This window comes from Pithys albifrons, chromosome 1 (genome assembly GCF_047495875.1).
Source record: "Pithys albifrons albifrons isolate INPA30051 chromosome 1, PitAlb_v1, whole genome shotgun sequence".
NCBI lineage: Eukaryota > Metazoa > Chordata > Aves > Passeriformes > Thamnophilidae > Pithys > Pithys albifrons.
The window spans coordinates 84,211,222-84,238,212 of NC_092458.1; the positions used below are offsets into that span (position 1 = coordinate 84,211,222).

At 40.7% G+C, this 26,991-nt stretch overlaps 1 protein-coding gene across 1 annotated transcript in view; it reads left to right on the forward strand.

The window, feature by feature from the left end:
• The window catches only part of RSF1 (remodeling and spacing factor 1), a 68,891-nt gene that overhangs the window by 39,613 nt on the left and 2,287 nt on the right, over positions 1 to 26,991 (forward strand). Inside the window, exons 6-15 of the mRNA XM_071556995.1 lie at positions 1,023 to 2,752; positions 6,340 to 6,537; positions 8,435 to 8,539; positions 10,229 to 10,308; positions 14,990 to 15,044; positions 16,770 to 16,879; positions 20,195 to 20,262; positions 21,333 to 21,540; positions 23,180 to 23,403; positions 25,845 to 26,036. Coding sequence (XP_071413096.1) covers positions 1,023 to 2,752; positions 6,340 to 6,537; positions 8,435 to 8,539; positions 10,229 to 10,308; positions 14,990 to 15,044; positions 16,770 to 16,879; positions 20,195 to 20,262; positions 21,333 to 21,540; positions 23,180 to 23,403; positions 25,845 to 26,036 — 2,970 coding nt within the window. The remainder of the gene's footprint in view (positions 1 to 1,022; positions 2,753 to 6,339; positions 6,538 to 8,434; positions 8,540 to 10,228; positions 10,309 to 14,989; positions 15,045 to 16,769; positions 16,880 to 20,194; positions 20,263 to 21,332; positions 21,541 to 23,179; positions 23,404 to 25,844; positions 26,037 to 26,991) is intronic.

A 26,991-nucleotide genomic window follows, 5' to 3' on the forward strand; every position in this document is an offset into this window, starting at 1 on the left:
CTAACCACTTTGGGAAGCTTTCATCATGGAAAGAAACTACAGTAGCTTGGTTGGAGAAGGGCAAGGTAGAAGTTAAAAAAATCATCTTTTTGTTTGCAGTTATGGCACACTTGCAGAAACATCTTGCAGGTGGTAGGAGCTGGTGCTCTGGTATATATAATGATAATATACTTACTTTTTCTAATGAGTTCTATTGCTGGCTGACACAAAATGAATGGTAAAATAAAAGAACCTGAGGTATCAAGAGGCTGAGGTAATGACAAATAACAAGTTTAAGCACATAATAACAGATAGCTGTATGTTTTATTCTGAATGCTGGAACTCACTGCAAGTCCTAATGGTCTCAGACTGAGTTAGCAAAGTGGAATAAGCTGATTCTTTAAGCTCTGCATATTTTTCTGGGATATGCTGCCTTTCATTGCTTGTTTTGAAAACAGTAGTTGAAGTGGGTGTAGAATATTATGTCTGTGTAGGAGATGTGGTCATTGCCCAAGAACCTGGTGCATTTTGTCATAAGCCGTAATGCTGAACGTCTTTCCTCCGAACTGTTGAACCATAATGGTTAAGTATATCTTGAAATACAGACTTGTACAATCAGTACTGGTTTCTCCGAGGAATTTCACTGGAAGGCCATGGAATCTTACACTGTGTTCTGTTTTCTGAAATAGTCCAGAAGCTTAAGTGAGACTTAGGTCTCTGCTTAGGTTTTATTTATGCTCTGAAAATACTGCAGTACTACTGAAGAAGGGGCTGAGATGTCTGTTGAAAGAAGCATAAGTCTAGAGTTCTGCTGCTGGCTTCTGAAATTAAGTTTTATCTTGGTATTTAATTAAACACAGCTAAAAATTGTCAGCCCAGTCATTTAATGACAGTGTTAGACAAGCGAGATTTCTAATAATTCAACAAGAGAAGATTCCTTTGTGTGAGACTTTGGGTTGTAAGATATGCCTTTGTTTTGATGATGTTCTTTGTAATCTTGTGGGTCCCCTGGTTGTTTCATAGCTATTTTTCTCTGTTAACAGAAAATCAATTAAAAATCAAAGAAGAAAAGGAGGAGGTGGAGGAACAGTCAGTGGAATCAGAAAGCCTTCCTCCTCCTGTGGTCAAAGAAGATGAAAATATGCTGAAAATTGAGAAAGTGGAAGAAAAAGAAATTATAAAATTGCCAGTAATAGTAAAATTAGAGAAACCTTCAGAACACAATGAAGAAAAGCAAACTGTCAAAGAAGAAAATGACTCTTTTAAAGAAAATGTCAAGCCTGTTAAAGTAGAGGTGAAAGAAAACAAAACAGAACCCAAAGACCTAAAAGAAGTAAAAAGCTGTACGGACAAAATAGCAGTTCATGAACCAGAGAGGTTAGAACTTTGTGTTAATGTCAAAACTCCCCAAGAAACTGTGGAGAAATCTGTGGAAGAAAGTGAAAAACTTAAAAATGATCAGCAGGCAAAAATACCACTCAAAAAGCGAGAGATCAAGCTGACGGATGACTATGACAGTCCGATAAAGGGGCCCCTCTGCAAATGTGTTACTCCAACAAAGGATGTCTTGAAGGAAGAGGGGAAACCAGAAGAAGAAGCTTTTAAGAGAGTCCCTACAATTACTGCTTTATGTCCTGATGGGAAAGTGCTGGTAAATGGAGAGGTTAGCTGTGAAAAAATAACCTCGAGTGTCATACAAAATAATAAGTCAGAACACTCTGCTGGTGCAAAGGAAGACAGCAGCTCACTGAAAGAGAAAAATGGAAAAAGTGGGGAGAAGGTATCAGACCCCCTAAATGCTGTTAGTAAAATTATAAAAACGTGTGAGATTGAGAAAAATGCAGTAACTGTGCTGAAAGAGATCGGAGCTGTGGTCTCTGAGGTTTCTAATCAGAAAGTGCCTTCAAAGGAGGAATCTAGTCCTGTGGAAAAGGAGTCCCTTGACAGCACAACTGCTGAAACAGTAGCAGAGAAGTCTTCGAACTCTGAAGACTGTGCCAAAACAGCTGAAGAGAAACCAGACCCCAGTATAAAAGAGGACAACCTATTGCCACCCAAAGAATGTTCAGAGAAGCTGGAGACATCCCCAAGTGCATCTACTCCTGCAGAACTGCCCACACTTGCACTAGCTGATGAAGAGACTTTGGAAAGTAAAGGTGAGCCAGAGGAGAGGACTGATTCTCCAAAAGCTGCTGAGATACCTCCTGTGTCTACTTCTCCTGTTACTGTGGAGAAACCTGTTCTGGACAAGGAGGACTCTGATAGTAAAACAGCTCTACCTGAGGAGAGCAAAGTAGAGGAAAAATCCAGCCCTGAAAAACAAGAGGAAGAGCCAGATGCTGCCAAAACAGAGCCAGATAGATCAGATGATGCTCCTGCATCTAATCTAGAGGAGTCCTCAGAGAGCAAAAAGGAATCTCCAGTACCCAAAAGCAAATTTAAGTATAAGCTAGTTTCTGAAGAAGAAAGCTGTGCAACAGACAATAAAGAAATAACTTCTGAAAGACAGAAAGAAGGAATTAAATTAACCATCAGGATCTCTAGTCGGAAGAGGAAGACAGAAACACCGCCAGAAGAGGTCAGCATTGGCCGCACATTGCGGCGATCACCAAGAATATCCAAGCCTACTCCAAAAGTTGTGGAGACTCGGGATCAGAAGACTGAGAAGAAGCGAACTGAAGAGGAAGAGGAGAAATCTACAGCAGCACAAAAAACAGAACGAAAAGAAGATGCAAAAAAACAAGAAAAGGAGACAAATTCTAAGGTTAACAAGGTAATACAGTTTTATTCCCTGGGAATAGAGAATACCTGCAGCCTTATCTATAAGGAGAGATACACTGACATAGGAATATGGAGGATTATGTTCCTTTGGTCGGTTTTTGCAAGCAACTAACTTTGCAATCCCATTAGCAGACTTAACCAGTTTTAAAACAGCCCCTGAGATAGTGCTAATATCTGTTAACTTACCAATTTGTAAAATCTGTCTCTTAAACTAACCTAAGTAGACCAAATCAATTGGAGAGAGTTCTTCTGAAAACTGTCATGATCAGACATGAGTCTGTCTGGCCGAATGGAGACTTGTAGCTCCTGTGGATTTACTAGATGAATACCTGCTTGTGTCTGGTTGGTCAGGATGATCATAAGCAAAAAAGGAACCACCAACAAATGGTGAAGGGTAAAAATATTATGACTTCTGTTTCTAGGTGAAGCCAAAGTTACTGTTGCGGTGAGTTCATGATATAATTTAGGTTTTCTCATACGTGGAATATATGTTTTAATTTGGATGAAGGTATTCTTTTTCATTAATAAGTTTTGTTTATGCAGCATGGCTCTTTAGAAATGCATCAGGTAAATGTATCACAGAAAGTTAAACATGTATCTGTATAGTGTGCTTGTGAGTGTGTATTTATAAACACCGTTTATTAATTTATCTTCTTTTTTTGTTTAATATGGAGTACAAAAGAAAAAGGAATAATGAGTTTGCATTTCTAAGTGCACTCTTTTTATATCAGCTTTTAAAATCCTGTCAATTTTTCCACTGCAACACATTTTTGACCAATTTTGTAGTTTTACCAAAGCATTCAGTCATCTAGCAAGTTTCTTTCACATACTGCTATGTTGAATAACCTTCATAAAATGAAGAAACAGTCAATTTTTCAGTGAATGGTAACATCTATACTGAGAAAAACCTTTAATATACATGAAGAAATGAAAAATAAATTTTCCATTTAAAGAAATTAATTAAAAAAGAAAATAAATGCAAGTAATATGATTTTAAGTCCTTTAGGTGCTTCTAATTTTGAAGTATTGTTGCTGCAGGTGTTTTAACTTGATCTCTGTTTTGAGATATCAAGAGATCTAAAGGTGCTTGCTTTTCTAGAGAGGTTTTAACATAATTTTGATAGAGGAAGAAGTTTAAAGTTGTTGCTGCTGTTATTTGATAAAAATGAAAAATATCAGAATCTTTAATGGTCTATTTTATATCTTGGAGTTCCTTTTTAAAGAAGGGTGTTTATAAAACAGATTGGAAATTATTATGATGTATGATGAAGCCAAAACCTAGTCTTAATTCTATAACGGATTTAAAATACCTGTGTTACTGAAGCTTGTGGAACAGGACAATCTCTTAATGGGGTGGAAATTAATGTTAAGAGCCTGAAACAAAGATTTACCAACACGACAAATAACTGCTCTGGTACAAGTTCATCCTACCGGAGAAATAAAATATTTTATACACTTTAGTTTATTCAGCTTTAGTTTATTCAGGTCTATGAGTAGTCAAAATTGAAAAAATATTGTGAGTTGAAAAAGCTGGAAAAGTTAATTTCTTTTTCTTCAATGCCTTTGAGGAGGGAAGAGTTGAGCGAGAATGATGGCTGTAAGAAGCAAGTCAGTCAACAGAAATAAAAGTTTGTTCTATATAGCATGTTGCTTTAAATCTAAAATACCTTTGCACAAAGTGCTTTTAAATAATTCAAAATAGTCTTCTGAATTTTAATTGGAACCTGGTTTTCATTCAAAATATGGTAGTAAGTATGATAAAAAGGGGGTAGTTGCTTTGTTAATTAGCAAAAAAGAATCAACTGAATCACTTTTCACCTAAGAAAAATAATTGGAAACTATTATTGTGAAAGAAGACTTAGATATAAGTAATACACTTTAAAGGTGCAGTGATTTTATTTCAGAAACTAAGTGAAATAAAATGAAAAAAACTATACTAGGGGGCAGCAAGGGAGAAAAAGGATGCTCTTGGGTTAGAGGCAAGCTGTCATCAAAAATCATAAAGTTTACATGTGGAATTTACTATGCTCACTACCAAGTTTATCTTGTCTTCCTACTTCTAAATCTTATTTGAAAATTTCTTTCTGTACCTAGATACCTTTTTTTTATCCCTTTATCCTGTTGCATTTTAAGGATCTTGAGAAGATAATTCGTTCATTGAAATGCTCTGCTGTGAATTTACTGAAGCCAGTCTGACTGAAATCATAGAATCATAGAATATAGAATTGATTGGGTTGGAAAAGACCTCCGAGATCATCGAGTCCAACCCTTGGTCCAACTCTAGTCCATTTACCAGATCATGGCACTCAGTGCCACGTCTAGTCTCAGTATAAAAATCTCCAGGGATGGTGAATCCACCACCTCTCTGGGCAGCCCATTCCAATGCCTGATTACTCTCTCTGGAAAGAATTTTTTTCTGATCTCCAACTTAAATTTCCCCTGGCAGAGCTTAAGCCTGTGTCCCCTTCTCCTATTGCTGAGTGCCTGGGAGAAGAGACCAGCCCCCACCTGGCCAGAACTTCCCTTCAGGTAGTTCTAGACAGTGCTGAGGTCACCTCTGAGCCTCCTCTTCTCCAGGCTAAACACCCCCAGCTCCCTCAGCCTCTCCGCACAGGACTTGTGCTCCAGTCCCTTCACCAGCCTTGTTGCTCTTCTCTGGACTCGCTCCAGCCCCTCAATATCCTTTCTGAACTGAGGGGCCCAGAACTGAACACAACACTCAAGGTGTGGCCTCACCAACGCAGAGTACAGGGGAAGGATCACTGTCCTGGGCCTGCTGGCCACGCTATTTTTGATACAGGACAGGATCCCATTGGCCTTCTTGGCCACCTGGGCACACTGTTGGCTCATGTTGAGCTTCCTGTCAGTTAGTACCCCAAGGTCCCTTTCTGCCTGGCTGCTCTCCAGCCACTCTGTGCCCAGCCTGTAGCGCTGCAGGGGGTTGTTGTGGCCAAAGTGCAGGACCCGGCACTTGGCCTTATTGAACTTCATCCCATTGGAATCAGCCCATCTCTCAAGTCTATCCAGATCCCTCTGCAGAGCCCTACTGCCTTTCAGCAGGTTTACACTCCCTTCCAACTTGGTGTCATCAGCAAATTTGCTGATGATGGACTCAATCCCCTCATCTAAATCATCAGTAAAGATGTTAAACAGGACTGGACCCAACACAGACCCCTGGGGAACACCACTGGTGACCGGCCGCCAGCTGGATGCAGCTCCGTTCACCAGCACTCTCTGGGCCCGACCCTCCAGCCAGCTCCTAATCCAGGAGAGGGTACACTTGTCCAGGCCATTGGCTACCAGCTTTTCCAGGAGTATATTATGGGAGACAGTGTCAAAGGCCTTGCTGAAGTCCAGATAGACCACATCCACAGCCTTCCCCTCATCCACCAGGTGGGTCACCTGATCGTAGAAAGGGATCAGGTGGGTCAGACAGGACCTGCCCCTCCTAAACCCATGCTGGCTGGGTCTAATCCCTTGAATCACTTCAATCTAGAGACAAATGTTTTTTTAAGATCTGTGAAGAAACTCTTGTGAACTTCCTTCCTGTTTTTATTTTCATGTGGTGTCTCTTTATAGAGAAGCAAAGTTCGGTGGACGGGTACACGAACACGTGGCAGGTGGAAATACTCAAGTAATGAAGAAAGTGAGGACTCAGAGAGCGAAAAAAATTCAGAGGAAGAGGAAGAGGAGGAAGAAGAGGAGGAAGAAGTAGTTCCACCTGCTGATGACGATGAGCCGTGCAAGAAGTGTGGCCTTCCCAATCACCCTGAGCTGGTAAGTTATTTGGGAAAGCTTCTGTGGGCTGTTGTGTCAGACGTGGTGGATTGGTTTGGTGGTATCTGAGGGCACATCAGCCTTTAGGATGGCTGTACATAGGGGAGTACTTTTTAAGTTTCAGGGGGTAAACTCATGAGAGTAGATGAGTTGCCTTTACTAAGGAGGGAACAAAGTTATTTTTTCTGTTAACCACCACAAAAATCACAGAATCGTAGAATGGATTGGGTTGGAAAAGACCTCTGAGATCATCAAGTCCAACCCTTGGTCCAACTGCAGTCCCTTTACCAGATCATGGCACTCAGTGCCACAGCCAATCTCAGTTTAAAAACCTCCAGGAATGGGGAATCCACCCCTTCTCTGGGCAGGCCATTCCAATGCCTGATTACTCTCTCTGGAAAGAATTTTTTTCTGATCTCCAACTTAAATTTCCCCTGGCAGAGCTTGAGCCCCGTGCCCCCTTGTCCTATTGCTGAGTGCCTGGGAGAAGAGACCAACCCCCAGCTGGCTAGAACTTCCCTTCAGGTAGTTCTAGACAGTGCTGAGGTCACCTCTGAGCCTCCTCTTCTCCAGGCTAAACACCCCCAGCTCCCTCAGCCTCTCCGCACAGGACTTGTGCTCGAGTCCTTTTACCAGCCTTGTTGCTCTTCTCTGGACCCACTCCAGCCTCTCAATGTCTTTCCTGAACTGAGGGGCCCAGAACTGAACACAACACTCAAGGTGTGGCCTCACCAATGCAGACTGCAGGGGAAGGATCACTGCCCTGGTCCTGCTGGCCACGCTATTTTTGATACAGGACAGGATCCCATTGGCCTTCTTGGCCACCTGGGCACACCATTGGCTCATGCTGAGCTTCCTGTCAATCAGTACCCGATGTAACCCTCATATAACCTTTCATGAGGTATAACACAAATTAGCTCATTAAGAATTAATCTGAGTGAGGCTTTGCGGCTGTGCCTGCAATTGCAATGAATACAGAGGAGACAACATTAAAAAGAACCTCCAGAGTGTCCTATCTGCTTTCCAGTGTCGTGTGACAAGGCCAAAGCTATGTAGTCATCCTCACTGGATGTAGCTGCACATCACCCTGAGGACTGGGTACAGCAAAATCCCAGATAAAAATAGCAGAGTGAACTTTTACTATTACTAATGGTTATGGTTCCCATTCATCAGTACTAGGATATCATCATGAATTCCTCTTTATGTGGGAAATCATCATGTGTACTCCTCATATGAATCCACAGAGTAAGCCTATTCCCAGGTGTATGACAGATACCCTGGCATAGCTGAGGCAAAGTTTGACCTTTAGGATGTTAGGAATATTTCAGTAGATACACACACAGCTTATGCCAGCTTTGTTCCTCAGTTTTATGGAAAGGAGTAGCTCAAATTTTACCCAGCTAAGTATGAGCTTTAACAGTTGCCTAGTTCTGTGTGCCCCTAAGAGCCTGCAAGACTTTGTCCCTACTGTCTGGGTCATAAAATCATCCTGACTGAGGAGAAGGGCCAGGTTTCTTGTGCAAGGATGTCAGTGCACAGGGAAAACAGCTCGTGCCACATCTTGTTCAGGTGGAGTTTTCTACTTAGTCATGGAACTGGAAAACATTACCAGATTCTACACTAAGGGCAGTCTATGTAGTCCAGTTAGTACTAAGTACTGAAAAAGCATAGTAAGAGAAAATCTGGTGTTAAAATGGAAAATTAATGATACATTAACTTACCCATAAAAACGCTCTTGATCCTGGAAACGTGGTCCAGGGGAGTTTTGTTTGTTTGTTTGTTTTGTCACAGTCCAAAGTATAGAGCACTTCTGTGTTGTTTGGGGAAATAGTTTTGTAGCTTCTTACTTATTGTGAATGGTGGGAGATACTTACAATGTGTTTTGTTTGTTCCACAGATTTTGTTGTGTGACTCTTGTGACAGTGGATACCACACAGCCTGCCTTCGACCTCCCCTGATGATAATCCCTGATGGAGAGTGGTTCTGCCCACCTTGCCAACATGTATGTTTCCTGTGTGACTTCACCCTTCTCCTTTACAGCTTTGCTTGTGCTTGCGGAGGGTTCCTGGGACTTTAACAAGTTCTTTTTATGATTTTTTTTTCTATTAACAAACAGACTGGGATGAATGGTAGGACTGCTGATCTTCCCTCCTATCCATTCGTAAAACTGAGTTTTGTGCCCTGGTTTTCTTTTTTCTGCTAGTGTGTGTTGCTGAGTTGTAGATGGGAATCTCCAGCCACACCAATTATCTCCCATCTCTGGTTAAATCACCTCAATACTAGTATAGTATTAAAGATATAATGTCTTAATTTTTCCTAAAAGAAACCTTATGTTATCATCATGGAGATGAAGCAAGGGATGGATCAGTGGCCAGAGCAAGTGGCCAGCTGTTTTAGAAGTGCTATTCCTTTTTCAAAGACATTTGCTCAGAAGCTGGTTACAGAAAGCTGCTATTTCTATTGAGTCTTCTGCTGGGAAAGCCGAAGTTATTCTTGTTAACTAGACAAGTATGAGCACTTTTCTTTCCAGGTTAGAAGCTGCTTCTGCCAAAAAAAATTAATCTGGGCACATGTCCAGTTTGATTTAGTGTACATCTGAAATAGCAAGATTTTCAGGGATGGTACTTGGGAGAATAAGCAGAGTGTGTGTGACACTGTTCTTGTTAAATTAATGGGAAACCACTCGTGCTCGTTTTCAGAATAATCGGCCTGATCCCAACCCCTTTCCTTGCTGTAAGAGAAATTCTTTGCCAAATGGGCCGATGTCCTACAATAAGCTTGTGACGTTGGGCATGACGTGATATGACTGTATTTGACAGTGATTTTTAGTTGTGTTCTTAAGTAGTGATGCTATAAGAATGCTTCCTCTACAGATATTTAGAGCATCTCCTTGCTCTGTGGCTGTTAAGTACTCTTTGATAGGAAAAATGACAGATTTGTAAAAGGGTGAAGATTATCCTTGAAATAATATGAAGGCATTAACATGGAATAAGGCATAGTTTATCCATTAAAAGTAATTTTCACATATTCCTCTTTGAGTATTAAGTAGTGTTCTAACATATGCAACATTTGTTGAGAAAATGATCCTAAAGTGTATCTCTGCTTTTTGCTGCAGTGTCCACAGACTCCTGTGTTCTCCAAAGATTAGGGGACAAACAGAATTCACTCTGTGTATGCACTCAGCTTTGTGTGTGCATATTATGTATGTCTATGCAATCCTCAAATTTTTTTGAGACCAAGTTGTAAATACCAACAAAAATGTGGTACTAATTTAGAAATACTTTTGTTCTAAGTATCATTAATGCTCGCTTTAGGCACACTGCCTCCTACATTAAATGCCAGTTACTGGGAGGATATACCTCTATTCCAGTGCATAGGATTGTGGAATGGTTTTGCTTGGAAGGGACCATAAAGATCATCTAGTTCCAAGCCCTCTGCTATGGGCAAGTACACGTTCTGCTAGACCAGGTTGCTCAAAGCCCCATCCAGCCTGGCCTTGATGGTGAAGCCAGTGTGTTTTAGGAAGACAATCGTTATTGTAAAGCCTTGTCTACCAAAGAGGAGCCTCCAGGTTAACAAGGCGCTCACCCTTCTTCCAGACAAATACATAGCGAATGAAGTGTCTGAACGTTATTTCAATGTCAAAATAGTTGGTTATGAAAGAAACTAACACTGTGTTTCCTTCCTTTAGAAATTACTCTGTGAGAAATTAGAAGAACAATTACAAGATCTGGATGTCGTCTTAAAAAAGAAGGAGCGTGCAGAACGCAGGTACTGTGTGGTACTGACTTTTCTGCAAAGGTCATTCACATTAATGTGAGGTTTGAGTCTTGTGGCTTTAGTTTCTGTTAAACTTCACTAAATTTACAAGATTATGCATTTGTTGTAGTGTAGTGGGTCAGTAAAGTTGCAGGTTTGAATGAAATTTTGTGTCCATCTCTGCCAATACCAAAGACTAAATGCAAATGGATTTACTGCATTTAACAGCCTTAATATTTAGAACATCCTATCTGCAGTTTTCAGACCTGAAAAGGAGGGACATGAAACACAGTCTGCATAATTTATACTTTTTCGGACATATATTGAGCACTTTTCAGGATTTAATAACATCTGTATGCATTATTAAACAAAACTTTGCATGAATTTTATCACAAAAGGCAAATTTCAGAAGAAGGTGACACCCTTTTAAGGAAAGTAATTGAGAAGGCTTGTATTTGTGGCAGGTACTGTAATATTACATGGGATGTAGTGAGTCAGTGCTGGGAAGAGCAAAGCACAATCCACATCTGCTTTCAGCTTCCTTCAAATCTGTTATTGCTGTCGCAGCAACAGCAATGATAGTGACAGATCAGGTACCAGCTGTTCCCAACATTGCTACTTCTGCTCACAGTGTATCTAGATCACACTGTGGTAAAATTATCCGTGGCTTGCCAATTCTGCTGAATTTGTAGCTTTGGGAATGAAGCTATTAGCTATTTTTATGAGTGAACTCAACTTGCCCACAGCCTCCATCTGTGCAGTAGTGGGGGACACACAGGAACTGTGTCTGCTGCTTTGCTTTGTGGTGGGAATGCTCATTACGAGTGAACAATATTTTTGGACCTACTTTGGTAAATATTCTGCTGGCAAAAATTACATGGAATGCAAGATTTTGCCAGTTTGTTTTGCTTTCTTGCATAAAAACATGATGATCTAACAGTAACAGGAGAGCATACAGTTGATATCGTAGCAGTTTTCAGTGTCTGAAACGGATGTTTAACAACTGTTTTGCAATTTGATCCTCTTACCAAATGCATATTGTATATCGTAAAATTGAAGTTTTGTTTAGTTTTTAATGCTTTTTGTAGTTTCCTAAAAAGAGAAATGAGCTTCAGTTAGAATCATAGAATGATAGAATCAATTGGCTTGGAAAAGACCTCCGAGATCATCAAGTCCAACCCTTGGTCCAACTGCAGTCCCTTTACCAGATCATGGCATTCAGTGCCACGGCCAATCTCAGTTTAAAAACCTCCAGGGATGGGGAATCCACCCCCTCTCTGGGCAGGCCATTCCAATGCCTGATTACTCTCTCTGGAAAGAATTTTTTTCTGATCTCCAACTTAAATTTCCCCTGGCAGAGCTTGAGCCCCGTGCCCCCTTGTCCTATTGCTGAGTGCCTGGGAGAAGAGACCAACCCCCAGCTGGCTAGAACTTCCCTTCAGGTAGTTCTAGACAGTGCTGAGGTCACCTCTGAGCCTCCTCTTCTCCAGGCTAAACACCCCCAGCTCCCTCAGCCTCTCCGCACAGGACTTGTGCTCCAGTCCCTTCACCAGTCTTGTTGCTCTTTCCTGGACCCGCTCCAGCCCCTCAATATCCTTTCTGAACTGAGGGGCCCAGAACTGAACACAACACTCAAGGTGTGGCCTCACCAATGCAGAGTACAGGGGAAGGATCACTGCCCTGGGCCTGCTAGAACAGACACTTTGATACAATAGTTGAATACTGAAACCTCCCAACTTCATGATGGTGTATTTCAGCAAATAATAAGGTTAAAAGGCTGAAGAATTATAATGCCAGAGAAAATTATAGTCCTTATTACATCTTGATTGTGTAAGTTAAAGGAAGTTGGTTGTTTGGGGCACAGAAATAATTGAATGCAGTGTTTCTGAAAACTCACAGTATGTGGTGTTCGTCTTTTTGGCCAAGAGAAGAAATCCAGCTCTATCATTATGGATCTCTCTACTTAATAATTCTTTGAAGCAGTGTTACTATCATAATTTTTGAACCAGTGATACTGTTGTGCTCTTTCACTTACTCAGTAGGTCTCAGTTAGCTGACTGTGGTTGATTCAGCTGTGTTCTTGTGCATCCCTAAACTGTTGTGTCACTGATATTTTTTTGTTTATGAAAACTTCAGGTTTCACATTGATTTACAAATACATAGATGAAATCATACCTTTTTTCCCCCCTTTTTCTGTTCCTGAATTCGAGGTGCTACTGCAACAGCCTGGCTTTTCATGTACACTCTCACTTCTGTAATCATGTCCTACCACCAGCTGGAGGGAGTGGACATTAAAGCTTTTTTGGATTCCCTTTTAATTCATGTTAGATACTTTCAGACCTCTTGATGGAAAATCCATCTAGGGACTACTTGTCAAATTCTCCCAGGCCAAATCAGATGAAGAACTTGCTTTTGTGCACATGTTCATGATTTCCCTGTAGCAACTTTTCCAGTTGCTTAATTGAGATAAAATGTTTCTTGAATTCATCTAGTAAGAGTTTATAACCAGTCAGTGCTCATGTGCACCTACCCTTGGAGACTACTTGGCTCAAATGTTTAAACTATTGGCCAAAGTCTTGAGTCCTGTCTACTCCACAGGAATAAGGAATGCATTTGTTACTTCATTTTGCATTTCAAGACCTTGACCTCAACAGGGATGCCTTGTTCCATTTGCTAGTTTCTTAAGCAGTGTGTACTCAAGCCAGGGAGGAAAAAAGCAGACATGGAAAGCCTCACTGATAATGTTTAAAAACAGCTGAATTTTTCTAATCTCTCTTGTCTCTTGATGTTTTGTGTTACAAGAGTAATATGTGGAGTAAACTGTCAAAGACACTTGCTGAATACAAAAACGTTTGCAGTTCTAGTTCATTTCTCATTTCAGCTGTTGTATTCCTTGCCTTAGGATGTTCATTTCCAAGAGCATAGTGATTTTGCATAGTGTATGAACAAATGCTTCCTCCTCATCTAACCAATCTCAGAGTGTTCAGATGGATGAGGATTTGTTTTCAGAAATTTCTTTATCAGTCTGGAGCACTTACATTAGGATTCAAAACAATTACTTTTTTACACAGCTGGTCATTCCAGTTTAGCTACAGTGATCTCGAGTTGTCAAAGTTCATAGTCTTTTTGGCTGTAAAACAACCGAAAATCCATTTTGTAAGTATTACTTTAGGAGCTGTGCGTGTTCATTTTATGTAAGAAACGAACATTATGCTAAATTCTTTCAGTAATAAAGAGTTCTTCAGAGTTTATTTGGATAAAAATGTGTAGTGCAGAAGGCTAGTCAAAAGACATTTAAAATTGACTTAGATTCTTTAGAGCTTATTGAAAGTATTGGAAACAAAATTTTTACACATAGATGCTTCTGTTTTCAAAATGTAACACACATGAAGTAACCGTATCTAAACTTAACACATGTTTTTGGCACTTGTGTACAGGTTGAGTTGACTTAATGAGAGATGTGGCTTGCTTTTACACTCCTTCTAGAGACCAGTAAATGCTGTAAACTTCCATTGCACTCCTAATTTGTTTAAATTATCCCTTGTTTTCCTGGAAAATGGCTAGTAGGGACCTGTGGTGATGGGAGTTTGATCTGGTTTAGTACCTGGCTATTCTTCCTGACAGACTGCTTTTCATGAAAGCTCAGTTCATCACCATGAAGATCAGCACCAGCTGCTGTTGGTGAGGTGTTGGGATACCCATCTGTAGTTGGAACTGACAGGTACAACATGAGTTACATGAGACTTGTGTCCTGGGGCCAGGGCTGTGCCCAGGGCAATTCTGATGATACAGGGTGCTGGTGTTGAGGCAAGCTGTCTAAACTGAATTCTGCTTACTTTGATTTAATCTTGTAACATCTGTGAACAAGGACGACAGCCTGCTTCTTCTTACAAGAGTCTTTCCTGTATTTGAGTACTGCTCTCTCTTCAATCTTCCGCTGTTTTCTAGACCAATCCATCCTGGTTTTCAGCCTTCTCTACAGGGCATGTCTGCTGCCCTCCCACTGGGTAGCTCTGAACTCTTCGGCTGGATCACGTCTTTCTTGAAGTGTGTGTGATGCCCAGGTGGCAGCAAGTACTCCAGCCAAGTGTGAGCAGGTGTCCTTCAGGTGTCCTGTTGGCTGTTCTCCTGTTCACACATCCATCTGTATCATCATAGTTGTTTCTGCAGCAGCTTGACTGCTGATCTTTGCTCAGGCTGCTCTTCTCTGGCAAAGAATGGCTACTCAGGCAGTTGCTTGTTCCCCTGCTGTTTTCTAGAGTTGGTTGTTCTGCACGGGTCTAAGATCCAGCACTTACCCATTTTGGATTACATCCTATCTTTACATAACTTTTCCAATTCAGTGTGATTTTTGAATTCCAATTTTATCTTTCAGCACCTTCAAAATTGTAGTTATGGACCTGACAACATAATCTTCATCACAACATTAACATTTTTCAGTTTTTTACGTGCTTTCATTTCTGTGGTGCTGACAGTCTTCAACTACTGTTGATTGTCAGAACTCTTTGGAAATCTCTTACATTATACATGCAGGAAAATGTATTGATATGAGAATTAGCACATAATCCCAACTAAAATAACTGTTTTCACTTGGGATGTTTCTGCCTAGCTTCAAATGGTGCCAACTACAGCACTATTTGAGATACGTACAGTCTTTCTGTGAGCTTATTTTCACTTTTTTTGTCTCTTAAAGAAAAGAGCGATTAGTCTACGTGGGTATCAGTATCGAGAACATCATTCCACCTCAGGTAAGCTACTGTGTCCGAGTTGTATTATGGTTTTATTTTCCAAACTTCTCAGGGAGTGAGTTTCTCAGAGGTGTGCCAGAAGTTCTAGTAGGATCATGGAGAGGAAAACCAATCTATGTGCAGGTCAGAAATAATTCTAGACCCTTTATTTTAGACTGAAAATAGCAGAGAGACCATGAGAGCTTTATGGTGTTTCTTAGAGCCAACTGATGCCAAACTCAGTCAATGAGTGATCACAGAGTTACCTCCCTACCCATTGCAACTGGGTTTTGAGTTGAATGCTCCAGTTTATGAAGGTGGGATTCAGTTAAGTAACTGGTGTTTGCTGTATTGTTATCTAGGTCTGAGCTCATTGTCACAGCTTTCCTTTGGAACAGATAGAAATAAATGTTTATGGCTTATGATTCAGGGGGAATATCACAGAATCACAGAATTGATTGGGTTTGAAAAGACCTCCGAGATCATCAAGTCCAACCCTTGGTCCAACTCCAGTCCCTTTACCAGATCATGGCACTCAGTGCCACAGCCAATCTCAGTTTAAAAACCTCCAGGGATGGGGAATCCACCCCCTCTCTGGGCAGGCCATTCCAATGCCTGATTACTCTCTCTGGAAAGAATTTTTTTCTGATCTCCAACTTAAATTTCCCCTGGCAGAGCTTGAGCCTGTGCCCTCTTGTCCTATTGCTGAGTGCCTGGGAGAAGAGACCAACCCCCAGCTGGCTAGAACTTCCCTTCAGGCAGTTCTAGACAGTGCAGAGGTCACCTCTGAGCCTCGTCTTCTCCAGGCTAAACACCCCCAGCTCCCTCAGCCTCTCCCCACAGGACTTGTGCTCTAGTCCCTTCACCAGCCTTGTACCCTCTGTATGTCTTAGCAGCATAGCATTTGCCTTTAACAAATGATGTTAAGGTCACATATGATTAAAAACTATAAATATTTAGTGTTTCATTAACAGATGCTTTTATATGGTTTCCCTTGACAGAAGAGGAAAAATACTTTTATTCACAAGGAGAACTGCTTCTTCTCTCTTTTTAAATACATTTTAAAGTGATGCCCTTGAAGTCTTAGCCAAATGCCTTCATCAGGAATGATATAATCTGTTCTGTTCTATTCAAAACAAACCTTTTGTTTGTTTTAAACAGGCTTTCCACTCTGCCTGACTGTAACAAGGCCAAGTTTCTCTCCCTGTCTTCGGATAACAGAAAAATGAGAACAGATTTTACAAACTTGCAAAAGAGTCTATGGCTGGGAGTAAATATTTGAAAAATGCAGCCTTGGGCTGGATTGTTTTTTCTTTTAAATTAATAACTTGGAAACAGTATAATGAAACTAACCAGCATGGAACCTTATTGAAACTGCACCATGTAGAGATGTCCCTGTGCTCAGTACATAGAGATGCTGGACAGTTTGTTTGGATGCCACATTTACTGGTCTTGGGAGTATCACCTGAGGCAGGATCTCAGCATTGCAGCATGAACACAGTGATACAACAGGCTGAACCCTTAAACTCTGTGTTTGGGAAGTTATGTAGCCAGTAAAGGGCCAGATGTGCGAGTGTTCACCTGAACTGATGTAACAAGTCACTATATTAGAAGTCAAACCATGCTGTGTTGGGGATATGGGCTTTCTAGGTGGTATGAATATCTGAATCACATGAGTTCAGTCATAACGAGCGTGAAGGGAGGGGAGAGATAAATCTTTTTGACACTTCTGTCTTACCTGAACAGGAGCCAGAAATACCTGAAGGTCAGGAAGAAAAGAAGAAAGATTCCAAAAAGCCCAAATCAAAACTGCTTGAAAGGAGATCAACCAGAACTCGAAAGTGCATAAGCTACAGGTCAGCAGCTTGTTTAAATGGCTTGTACAGCAAAAGTCATACAGGTGTTTTCTTTCTGAATAATCCCTCCACTTTTCACACACACTTTTACATTTAAAAGAAAAGCCCAAAGTGTCTTTGTTGTTTTCTCTAAATACGGGTTATGCTTCATGGTTGTGAAAGCATGAGGTGGTATAGTGAAGGGATGATGCATAAAAAAAGTAAAAACGTATATGGTACTTTGTTCAGGAATACTGGAGAAGGTCTTGGTGTTACTGCAGTTTCTGAAGTAAATTGAAGCAGGTGAATCAAACCTCTCCTTTCTCTTGCAAGGGAAACTTATGCTTGTGTCTAAAGGCCTTCAATTCCTTGCTCTCTTCCCCCTCCCCACCTTACACCTCCTTTACATGAGAGGGACATGAAGCTTGATAATATAATTATAAGACAGTATATCTAAAAATGGTCTGTAGATCTTCAGAGAAACTGTGATAAAAATGTAATTAGTAAATGAAAATGCCAGATATTTAAACTCTATGCACGCTGAAAGTAGAACAGATCATCTAAGTTTTCCAAAATTCAGCATAATCTTAGTAATAGTACTCAGTGTACTACCAAGGTGTTTTTATAAATCTGAATAATACTTTGAAACACTCCATATCTTCTTCAGTCCACCAGGCAAGTAGGATGCCCTTGGGATTAGAAAAGAATAGGGTTGCCTGAGAGCTTGTGTTTTTTTGTCCCAGATACATCAGGAATATTAAAAAAAATACATTCCAGAACTTAGTCTATGTAGACCTTTATCATCAAAAATTAGAACTTTACAATATTAGAATAGCAAGCCTTCCAACAATAACCATCATTGACTGTGAGTTTCATCTGGGTTTGCTGCTGGGGAGAGATGTGGTGTTTGTATACACTGAGTGTCCCAGCCTGGCCAGAAACTCGGCCTGACCTTGCTTAGCTGTTAATTTTCGGTAACTTTTTAAATGAGCAGCAGAAGTCACACTAATGAAAATGCTGTTGCTGCTTTGAGAAATTAAGTATTCCTGTAAGGAACGTTATGCTACAGGCAAGATTATATAGAATTTGGTATTACATTAATGACAGGTCAGGTGTTGGGGTCCCCTTGTCCCGAGCAAGGGGGCAGCGTGAATGACGGTCAGAAGAGCTCAGGCACAGCAGGCATCAGAAGGCTTGATTCAGAAGGCTTACAAGAGTTTATTCAAGACAGTTTCCTCATAGCTCATAGATCATAGTGGTTCTATTTTCAGTAGCATCCACACCTTTTATATTCTCTCACATCCAACATGTCATGACATTATTGGCTAGCCCATTCACCTCACGTTCACTGAAGCATCTCATTGGTCACAGGACCCCACACACGCTACAGGTAGCTCTCTTCTCTTAAAGGTGCACTCCAAACAGTTTTCCTTCAGGGATATATACTCACAGTCACCCGTACAGTCAGGCAGCATCTGACCAAGAGAAAAAAAACCCTTGCCTGTAGGGTATGTGGCACAAGTGCAGCCCCACCCATGTTGTGCAAAGACAGTAATATTGGAAATAATGTTGTTCTGGAGAAATCAATCTTCTGAGAAATAATGATAGAGTCTTTCCTGCGGACTACATCATACACATAACTTCGAGTGAGTAAAAATACTGCTCATATCAGTGTGTCAGATTTATGTGTCCACAGTGAAGTCCCTCTGGTGTCACTGAGAATTGTCTGTGCTTTCCTTCAGCAGGGGTAAATAAATGCTAAACGTCTTACTCTGCTTACAAACAGATCTGTATTGTGGAGCATTCTGGTTCTCTAAAGGTCTGTAATCCCTTTGTATCCCCCGGGTCATCTGTTGAGTCCTCCTGTGAGCCAGTTAGCAAAACTGCACCACAAATAAAGCAGCAGCAGAAGAAATTATGTTCCAGTACACCTAATGGACAAGCAGCTGTCAGCTGTCTGAGCTCAGGTTATGAGCAGTGATTTGAAGCAATAAGTGATTTCTTTTAAAGAGGTTTTTTGTTTTGTGAGGTTTTTGTAGTTGTATGGAGGGAAAGTAGAGTTCGAGTAATGTGGAACTGATCTTAATGATGGAATGATTTCAGAGTTATTTCCTTGCTGGGTAAAGCTGCCTTGAATGTGATATGCAGTTGTTCTTAGGTAATATAAAGATATCAGAAGTCCATCACTTTATATTTAAAGGAGGAAGTGGTGTGTGCTTTGTGTTGGAATACAGAGTCTAATATTAGATTTATTCTTTCTTTTTCTGCTGGAGATTCCTATGGAGGACCAAGATAAATATAACTGCAATCTTTCTTTCTTGACTGAGAAATGTAACCCTTAATGAATGCATTGTCCAATTGTTAGTTGTTTGTATTTACAAAAATGCAAAAAAAATTACTTTTTAAAAAAGGAGAAGAAAAACTTTCACCTAAATAAAATGTCTTTCCTATATAGTTAATAAATTTTGTACTTTTGCATGTTAGAGCTCAAGGCATCTATTTGATGGAACAGGTAACAATCCTTTTTTATGAGATTTCAGTTCATAATTGAAGACACAAACTGAGGTCATCTGTTTGAAAGGGTTGGATCCCTTTTCCTCCATTTGCCATTCCCTTTAAATGAGTTACTCAGGGTGCAGAGATTTTTGCAGTTTTACAAAAGTTGCTGCAGGACAAACACCCTGAAATATTGTGCTTTTGTTTGCCCATTTTAGTTATGTAACATTGCATGCAGGTTATTTGTACAGAATTGCAAGGAGCTGTGTAAAATATGTTTTGTTTTGTCTGCTCAGCTTAGGATGTCGCAGATCCACAAAGCAGAATTACCGTGAGCTTTAAGAGGAGAAAGCAGCCATGGGAAATGAGTTGTGAAGGAAAATGTAGACAGCATGAAGAGTTTTACCTTGACTTTAATAGATGCTTCTCAGAAAGTCTGTTTTGAAGATTGTTGGAACATAATGTCATCTGATAAAAGCTGTGGAAAAAATGACTGATGCTTTGTGTGAAAGATGCCACTGAAACTGTTAAAGAACTTTTAGATTATATATTGTTAATTCAGGGATATGTTGTGTAAAATGAAAGGGGATTTCTGTTCGCCCAAATCAATCGTAATACAGCCAGGCATTGATAAATAATCTGCTAGCAAATAGAAACAAGAAACACATCTTTAAATAATGGCTATTTTATAATGAATCCAGCCCACTATCTTAGTTACTCTGTTATATATCCAGCTCACTATTTCTGCAGTGTGATTTCTTTGGATTTTGAGACATGTTTTCATAATATAATTTAATTAAGTTTCACTTCAAAGTGGTAAATGAAAGGTGTTATTTTTAGGTTTGATGAATTTGATGAGGCAATTGATGAGGCAATAGAAGATGATATCAAGGAAGCTGATGGAGGAGGTATGTTTCTGATGTTACTTGTTTTTCATTGCAATGGTGATAAGAAGATTGAGACCAAATTTATTTTGATATGAGAAGCCACAAGTGTAATCCTTCCCCTTAAATGTTGTAGTTTACAGAGGTTTTTTTGTTGCTGTATTTTTGGAAGTGAACTAAATAATTTCCATTAGGAGTGGCCATCCCAGGCTGCCAAAAGATGCCAGAAAGTATTTAGCCTTGATGGTTAAATTCAGCTTGTACATGTTTTAATATATGCAATGAATAAGCATGACAAGAAAACTTAAAATTATTTTGCTCAGTTTTGGATTTGAGAATGGAATGGCAGCAGTGCTGTTGACATTTGTGCCCTGTAAAAGTAGGGCTCATAAATTGGTCTGCAGTTGGAGCCCCTAAAAACTGGGGGTACAAAGTTGTCTTAAGAATATTCATCGAGCTCTATAAGCACTTTCAGGGGACCAAATGAGAGATTTTCAGCGCTGTCTGAGAGATGGGAATGGATTTGTGCTTCTGTGTTACCTTAACTTGCCTAGAGATAACAGCCACAAAATACTGTCCCTCAGTTGTTTGGCCTGTGGCATCTCCCTACAGACACCAGTTTTCAGAAGCTCATGGATATACACAGACAGTCTGGAAATCAGGTGTCTGTGGGTGTGTAACACAAAGTCCATACAATAAATGTAACAAAGTCTCAACAGTAAAGCAGCTTTTCAGAAACTCCACTTCCTGGCCAAACAGCAACTCAAACACTGTTTCTCCCAAGAAGGATATTCAACATTATGAAGAAAATGTATTTTCTGCTATCTGCTCTCCCAAAAGACGTGGTAGTAATGTGGGTTGGGATTGAATATCAGGATGCTGAGACTTAAACAGGACCCTCTGCATGGACCTCAGTATTTCCAACATGACCACAGCTAGGTTTTGTGTGTCAGGAACAAGGCCCTGGACAGAGTCTTTCTAGACAAAAAAATACTCTATTTTTACAGCAAATAAGATGAAGCATGTAAGATCTGTACAAAGCTAAATGAGAAAATAAACTTGCTCTCTTTTCCCCTTTGTGTCACGGAATTCAGGCATTGGCAGGGGCAAAGACATGTCAAATATCACAGGTCACCGTGGAAAAGACATTTCCACAATCCTGGAGGAAGAAAGGAAGGAAAACAAGCGACCACAAAGAGCTGCTGCAGCACGACGCAAGAAACGACGGCGACTAAATGACTTGGATAGTGACAGTAATCTGGATGAAGAGGAGAGTGAGGATGAATTCAAGATCAGTGATGGGTAGGTCTGCAGTTTAACTTCCACCAGGCACTGCCTGCTGCAGGCTCCTCTGACTCTGCAGTGCTCCTGAAACAGTCATCAGGAGCGTGTTCCCAGTGCTGGAGTGGCACTGCACAGTACCAGCAGAAGTCATAGAATGATAGAATGGTTTGGGTTGGAAGGGACTTTTAAGATCATCTAGTCCTGAACCCCCTGCCATGGGGTCCTCCTGGCCTAGGGGAAAAACTCTGGATCCAAGTGCTGAAATCATCCAATCTGTATTTTAAGCAAAAAGTGATCTGGAAATGTTACTGGGATGTTTGAGGCCTCACTAAGGGGTTCTGTTAGTGAAGGAGCCAGGCAGGCTCAGTTCTCTGGCTGATGTGAGCAGAAATCCTTAACAAAGGTGTAGCTAAAATGAGGCTGGTTGTTTCTTTTTGTGGGATTTTTGTTGGCCCTGATTGTCATTTAGAAATTGGAAGAGGAAAATGCTCTTATTCAGAGCATACAGAACTTGACAGGTTCTGAAATCAGTTCTTGATTGCTGCTCTCTACCAGATGAGAGTTTGAACATAGCCAACAAACCTGTAGAAAACAAATATATGTAACGTGAAGCTTTGAATGCTAAATGAATATTGCTTTGACTAACTGAAACCCATTTTGCATGAATTTCTTCTTGTACAGTCTGTGCAATTCCTGATGTCAAAAAATTTGATCATTTTAGATGAACTTTATTCCTCAAAGAAGAAACATAATAAAACATGAGGCTGTTGTAGGCTCTTTACCAGCAACATCTAAAGCTTTACAGCAGTCACTGAGCTGATTTACTAAGTGTATGGAAAATCTATACAAGATAGATGCAAATTTTGAGCTTTGTTTTTCACCTGTGACAATGATGAGCACATTTCAGTGGCACCATGAATTACTGAGCTACATGTGCTGGAAATTTCCAATCAACGAGTGTACTGTGTGGAAATCTGGCAGAATTAATAGTGCATTGATCTGTTAAAATGTGGTCATGCATTTTCAACTCCGTCCTCTGCTGAGGGCCTTCTGGATGTAATACTGGAATTTACAGCAAACACAAGTGACTGGGTGGCCTCAGTGCTTAAGGGTTTTTAAAAAAGCCTTGGCTCACTTCTGGAGTGATGGGAGCATTACGAGCTGATGAGGTTCTGAGATGCACAAGGGCAACAGTTTTGTGTTAAGACACAATATTCTGATTCTCAGAAATTGCATAGGACAGCTCTTGGTTTCAATATTCTGATTCTCAGAAATTGCATAGGACAGCTCTTGGTTTGTGAAGGGAGGTCACCTCTGCTAGAAAATGGTGGGTGTTTTTAGCTCTCCACAGTTACTGCTATGCAGATATTACATTGCACTGAACTACATGAACACTATAGTCTGTCCTATGTCAGTTGTGCTGATTTTGACAGTATTTATATCCACCTGCTGCTCTAATCTTCTGTGTAATGTCATGCACTGTAGAGCTCTATCCCAAATATAGAGCTGAAACCTCATGTCGGTGGTGAGTCTTTGCTCTTCATGCTAAGATTTGCACTTTTTGTGTGTGTGTGTGTAAGACAATACTTACCACTTGCTTGTAAAATACAAGTAGTATTATACCTATGTCTGTTGTCTGTGTTTTTTCTTTGAACAGATCTCAGGATGAGTTTGTTATATCAGAAGAAAATCTGGATGAAAGCGAAGATGAGCCACCATCAAACGAGGACAGTGATTCAGAGTTCTGTGCCCGCATATCCAGGCGACACCACTCCAGACCCATGAGGCAAAGCAGGCGGTTACGAAGGAAAACAGTCAAGAAAAAATACTCTGAAGATGATGAAGATGAAGATTCTGAGGAAAATTCAAGCAGAGAGTCTGGTGAGTATAAGCAGTCTTGGCTATATTAAATATGCTGGAGAGAGGAGGAGTGGAAGTCTCTGTTTCCTTTGTGACTGACACTAACTTGTTTGTTTCCTTTGGTCAAGTCAGACGTCACCTTTGCTGTAAAGCGCTTTGCTAATAGTTCTGCTGTCAATATTCTGCAGGAAACTGAGGTAATGAGCACTAGGTTCTTGGCATCTTGAGGTAATTTTGTATTTAAATGGATGCTTGTGCTATGATTTTAAAGGCCACCTTTGTGGGTAGTTGCAGCTACATCCATATCTTCCTGTTTGGCACATGATTGCAGGGAAGACAAAGAATGGAGGCAAAAGTGTACTTCTTTATAGCTACTGGAAGACCTTCTGAACACCTTTGGAAAAGCTTCTGAAAGGAACATTTTCCCTCATTTTGTGGAAGAAAACTCCTTCAGCTGTATGGCATTCTGCTTTCTGATTGGCTTGAATGCGAACAACACCACCTTGAATCTCTCCCTCCTACAATTACCCTTAAAATCTTTAGTAACTGAAAACTCTTGCATAGAGGAGAACCTAATAATTCACTTTATTCTACTTGTCCTTCAACTAGTTCATTTTCTGTTGGCATGGTTTGAAGTGTTAGAATAGTACGTGTGTAATACTTAAACCTTTTCATGATCAGCATCTCTCTCTGAAGACTGTCACAGGCTACAAAGTGCCATATACATAAGCATTTTTACTTACTTCTATTGTGAATTTAAGGTCCTAGCTATAATGGAGTGTTAACTTCCTGTAGTGTGTGTTATCATTCCAGTGTTCTATCTGTCATTTTACAATATAGATGATGAACACATTGGAGCAAGTTGCTTTGGAGCACTGGTTTCCAAGAGGAGAGTCAAGCACAGACAGATAAAGACAGCTATATGCACTGGCAGTGGTTTCTGTCTCCCTGTCCTGAAGGCATCATTGCACTAACCATAAGCTCTTATGTGAAGATACTGGTAGAAGTCTAAGGAGGTTGCTCATCTATCCTGTAACACAGAGGAGCAACTGTTTCCTGGTGGACATACACCTATGATAAAATCAATTGATTCCACTATCATTCTATATATATATATCTGAAGGGATAGCCTTAGCTATGTGTTTCTCTTACCCTCCTTATTGTCTCTCAGGATCCTGTTCGAAGCAGTTTTGAGCTAAGGAAATCAGGTGCCCTGTGAGCAGCTTTGTTTTCAGTCTCCAGAGATGGGATTTCTTTCTGAAGGTGGTTGTTCTTGCTTACTTGCTCCAATTTTTTCTCTAATATTTTAGGAAGTAAAGAGGATGCTACTTTGATCAGTGACTCATGTCAATCACTAAGTTAGGAGCAGAGTGAGTGACTTGTAGGGCAGTCCCATGGTGTAAAGGAGAGCACTCTGGACTCTGAATCCCAAGGACCTGAGTTCCAGTCTCAGTGGGGACTGTCCCCTGGCAGTTCAATGCCTCCCTGCCATCCCATCCCGTCACATCTCGGATGCTCAGCAGGGTCAGCCCCGGTTAGTACTGGGTGCTGTGACAGTCCCAAGGACTTCCCTGTCACTGTCCAAGCTCGCTCGGCCGTGGCAAATGGACCTCAGGACTGAAACGGTGGGGCCAGTTCTGTGCACGCTGTGCCTCACCTAAAATATCCCCTGCGCAGGCTGGAAGGGCACGTGGGGAGAGCCCTGCCCAAATCTGTGTTCGCCAAGTCTAGCCTTACATACATGTGACTTGTATAGAAATGTATCTTGGGATAATTGTTCTGGCATAGCTCAGTGGAAAAGCAGCTTAAGCTGATTTGAGGCTGTTTTCACCTGATGTAAATAAATCTAGCTTTTGGAGACACTAGCTGCAGGAAGAACTGTGAATAATGGTAAGTTTCTTCTGTATGGTTTCTGTTTTAAGCAGACCTATGATTGAATGAAACTGATTATCGTTACTAATTTAAATTCTGTAACAGATCTTGGAGTTTCATCTTGTCAGTGGTTTTTCATCTTAAAAGTTCTTAAAAGTCTTCCAGTAGAGTACAATTTATTTAAAGTTTAAAATAGAATGGACTCCCCGTGTCAGTGGTAGCATGCACCATCAACTCTAGTTCAGTAAGATTGTTTCCATTGTCAGGAATTGTAGAGGTATCTTTGGCACCAGTAGAGATGAGGCAACAAAAACACTGAAAGGAAACCTTCTTCAGGAGGAATTTGAGGGACACAGGAAAAGGGTTTGTGAGAAGCTTTTAAAGTCAAGCAATTCTACACTGGTAAGAAATGGAAGAGCTGGTGTGTGAGCCTGGAATGGGTCCGGATAATGAGGCATGATGGCTGAGACCATCCTGTCCTGGAAGAGCACATGATTTTATTGGGACTGGTCTAAAGCTTATCTAAATACTTTATGTAAAGCAGTTTTGCTTTGATGGAATAATGCATTTCACTGTTTTCTTCTGTACAGAGAGTGGTGAGTACACAGATTACAGTGATGATGATTACCTGGAAACTCGGAGGAGAAGATCAAGACGGAATCAGAAGAGACAAGTTAATTATAAGGAAGATTCAGAAAGTGATGGCTCGCAGAAAAGTGTCCGATACGGGAAAGAGTTAAGAAGAGTTCACAAACGCAGGCTCTCCACTTCAGATAGTGAAGGTAAATTAAACACTCCAGCATTTGCAGGACCTGGTATATAGAATCATAGAATTGATTGGGTTGGAAAAGACCTACGAGATCACCAAGTCCAACTCTTGGTCCAACTCCAGTCCATTTACCAGTTCATGGCACTCACTGCCACGGCCAATCTCAGTTTAAAAACCTCCAGGGATGGTGAATCCACCCCCTCTCTGGGCAGGCCTGATTACTCTCTCTGTATGTCAGCATTAGCATGAAGAGAAAACTCTATATGATTCCGATATTTCAGAGAACCCTTTTGGATGATTCTAGAGCTACTTGGTGTTTCTCAGGAACTGTTTTCTTCTGAAACAGCCCACTGGCACTTTATGATGCACTGTTAACTGAGTCACTTCTCCAAAGTGTTTCATTGTCCCTAATCCTGACTTCCAGGGCTGAATGTACTGTGTCTGGCACAGAGTGCTGGGATTCCAAAATTGGCATTAATGCACACTTTTCTGTTAGGAGATCACAAAGCTCCATCACAGGAGTCTTTAAAGATTCTCTTTTGTAAGAGAAAGGGTATTGCTTCTGGTTCCCTGACTGTGTTTGTGCTGGTGGTTCAGACTCATCCCTTCTCCTGTTTAAGGACCTGTGCTACATGCGGAGGAAGCCCCACTCAGTAATGTCAGTCACACCATGAGTGATTGGTGTGCTTTTTGATTTATAATGAATTATCTTTTACAAAAGCGACCATTGTCTTTGGGTGCCTTGGACTCCTGGTACCCAGCTTATGAGATCTTACGTCTGGCTTTCTGAGTGCTGAGCAGTATTGTTTGCAGTGGATGTCAGGCTTCCTCAGAAAATGAGGAAGGCTGAGCACCTCAGTTTTGGAAGGGCTGCCCTGAGATTACAGGGTGTTAGAGTATCTATCCTCTTAGGTGAAGGGAAAAAAGCACGTGACACAGATGTACAGATCTCGAAAACATGATCATAT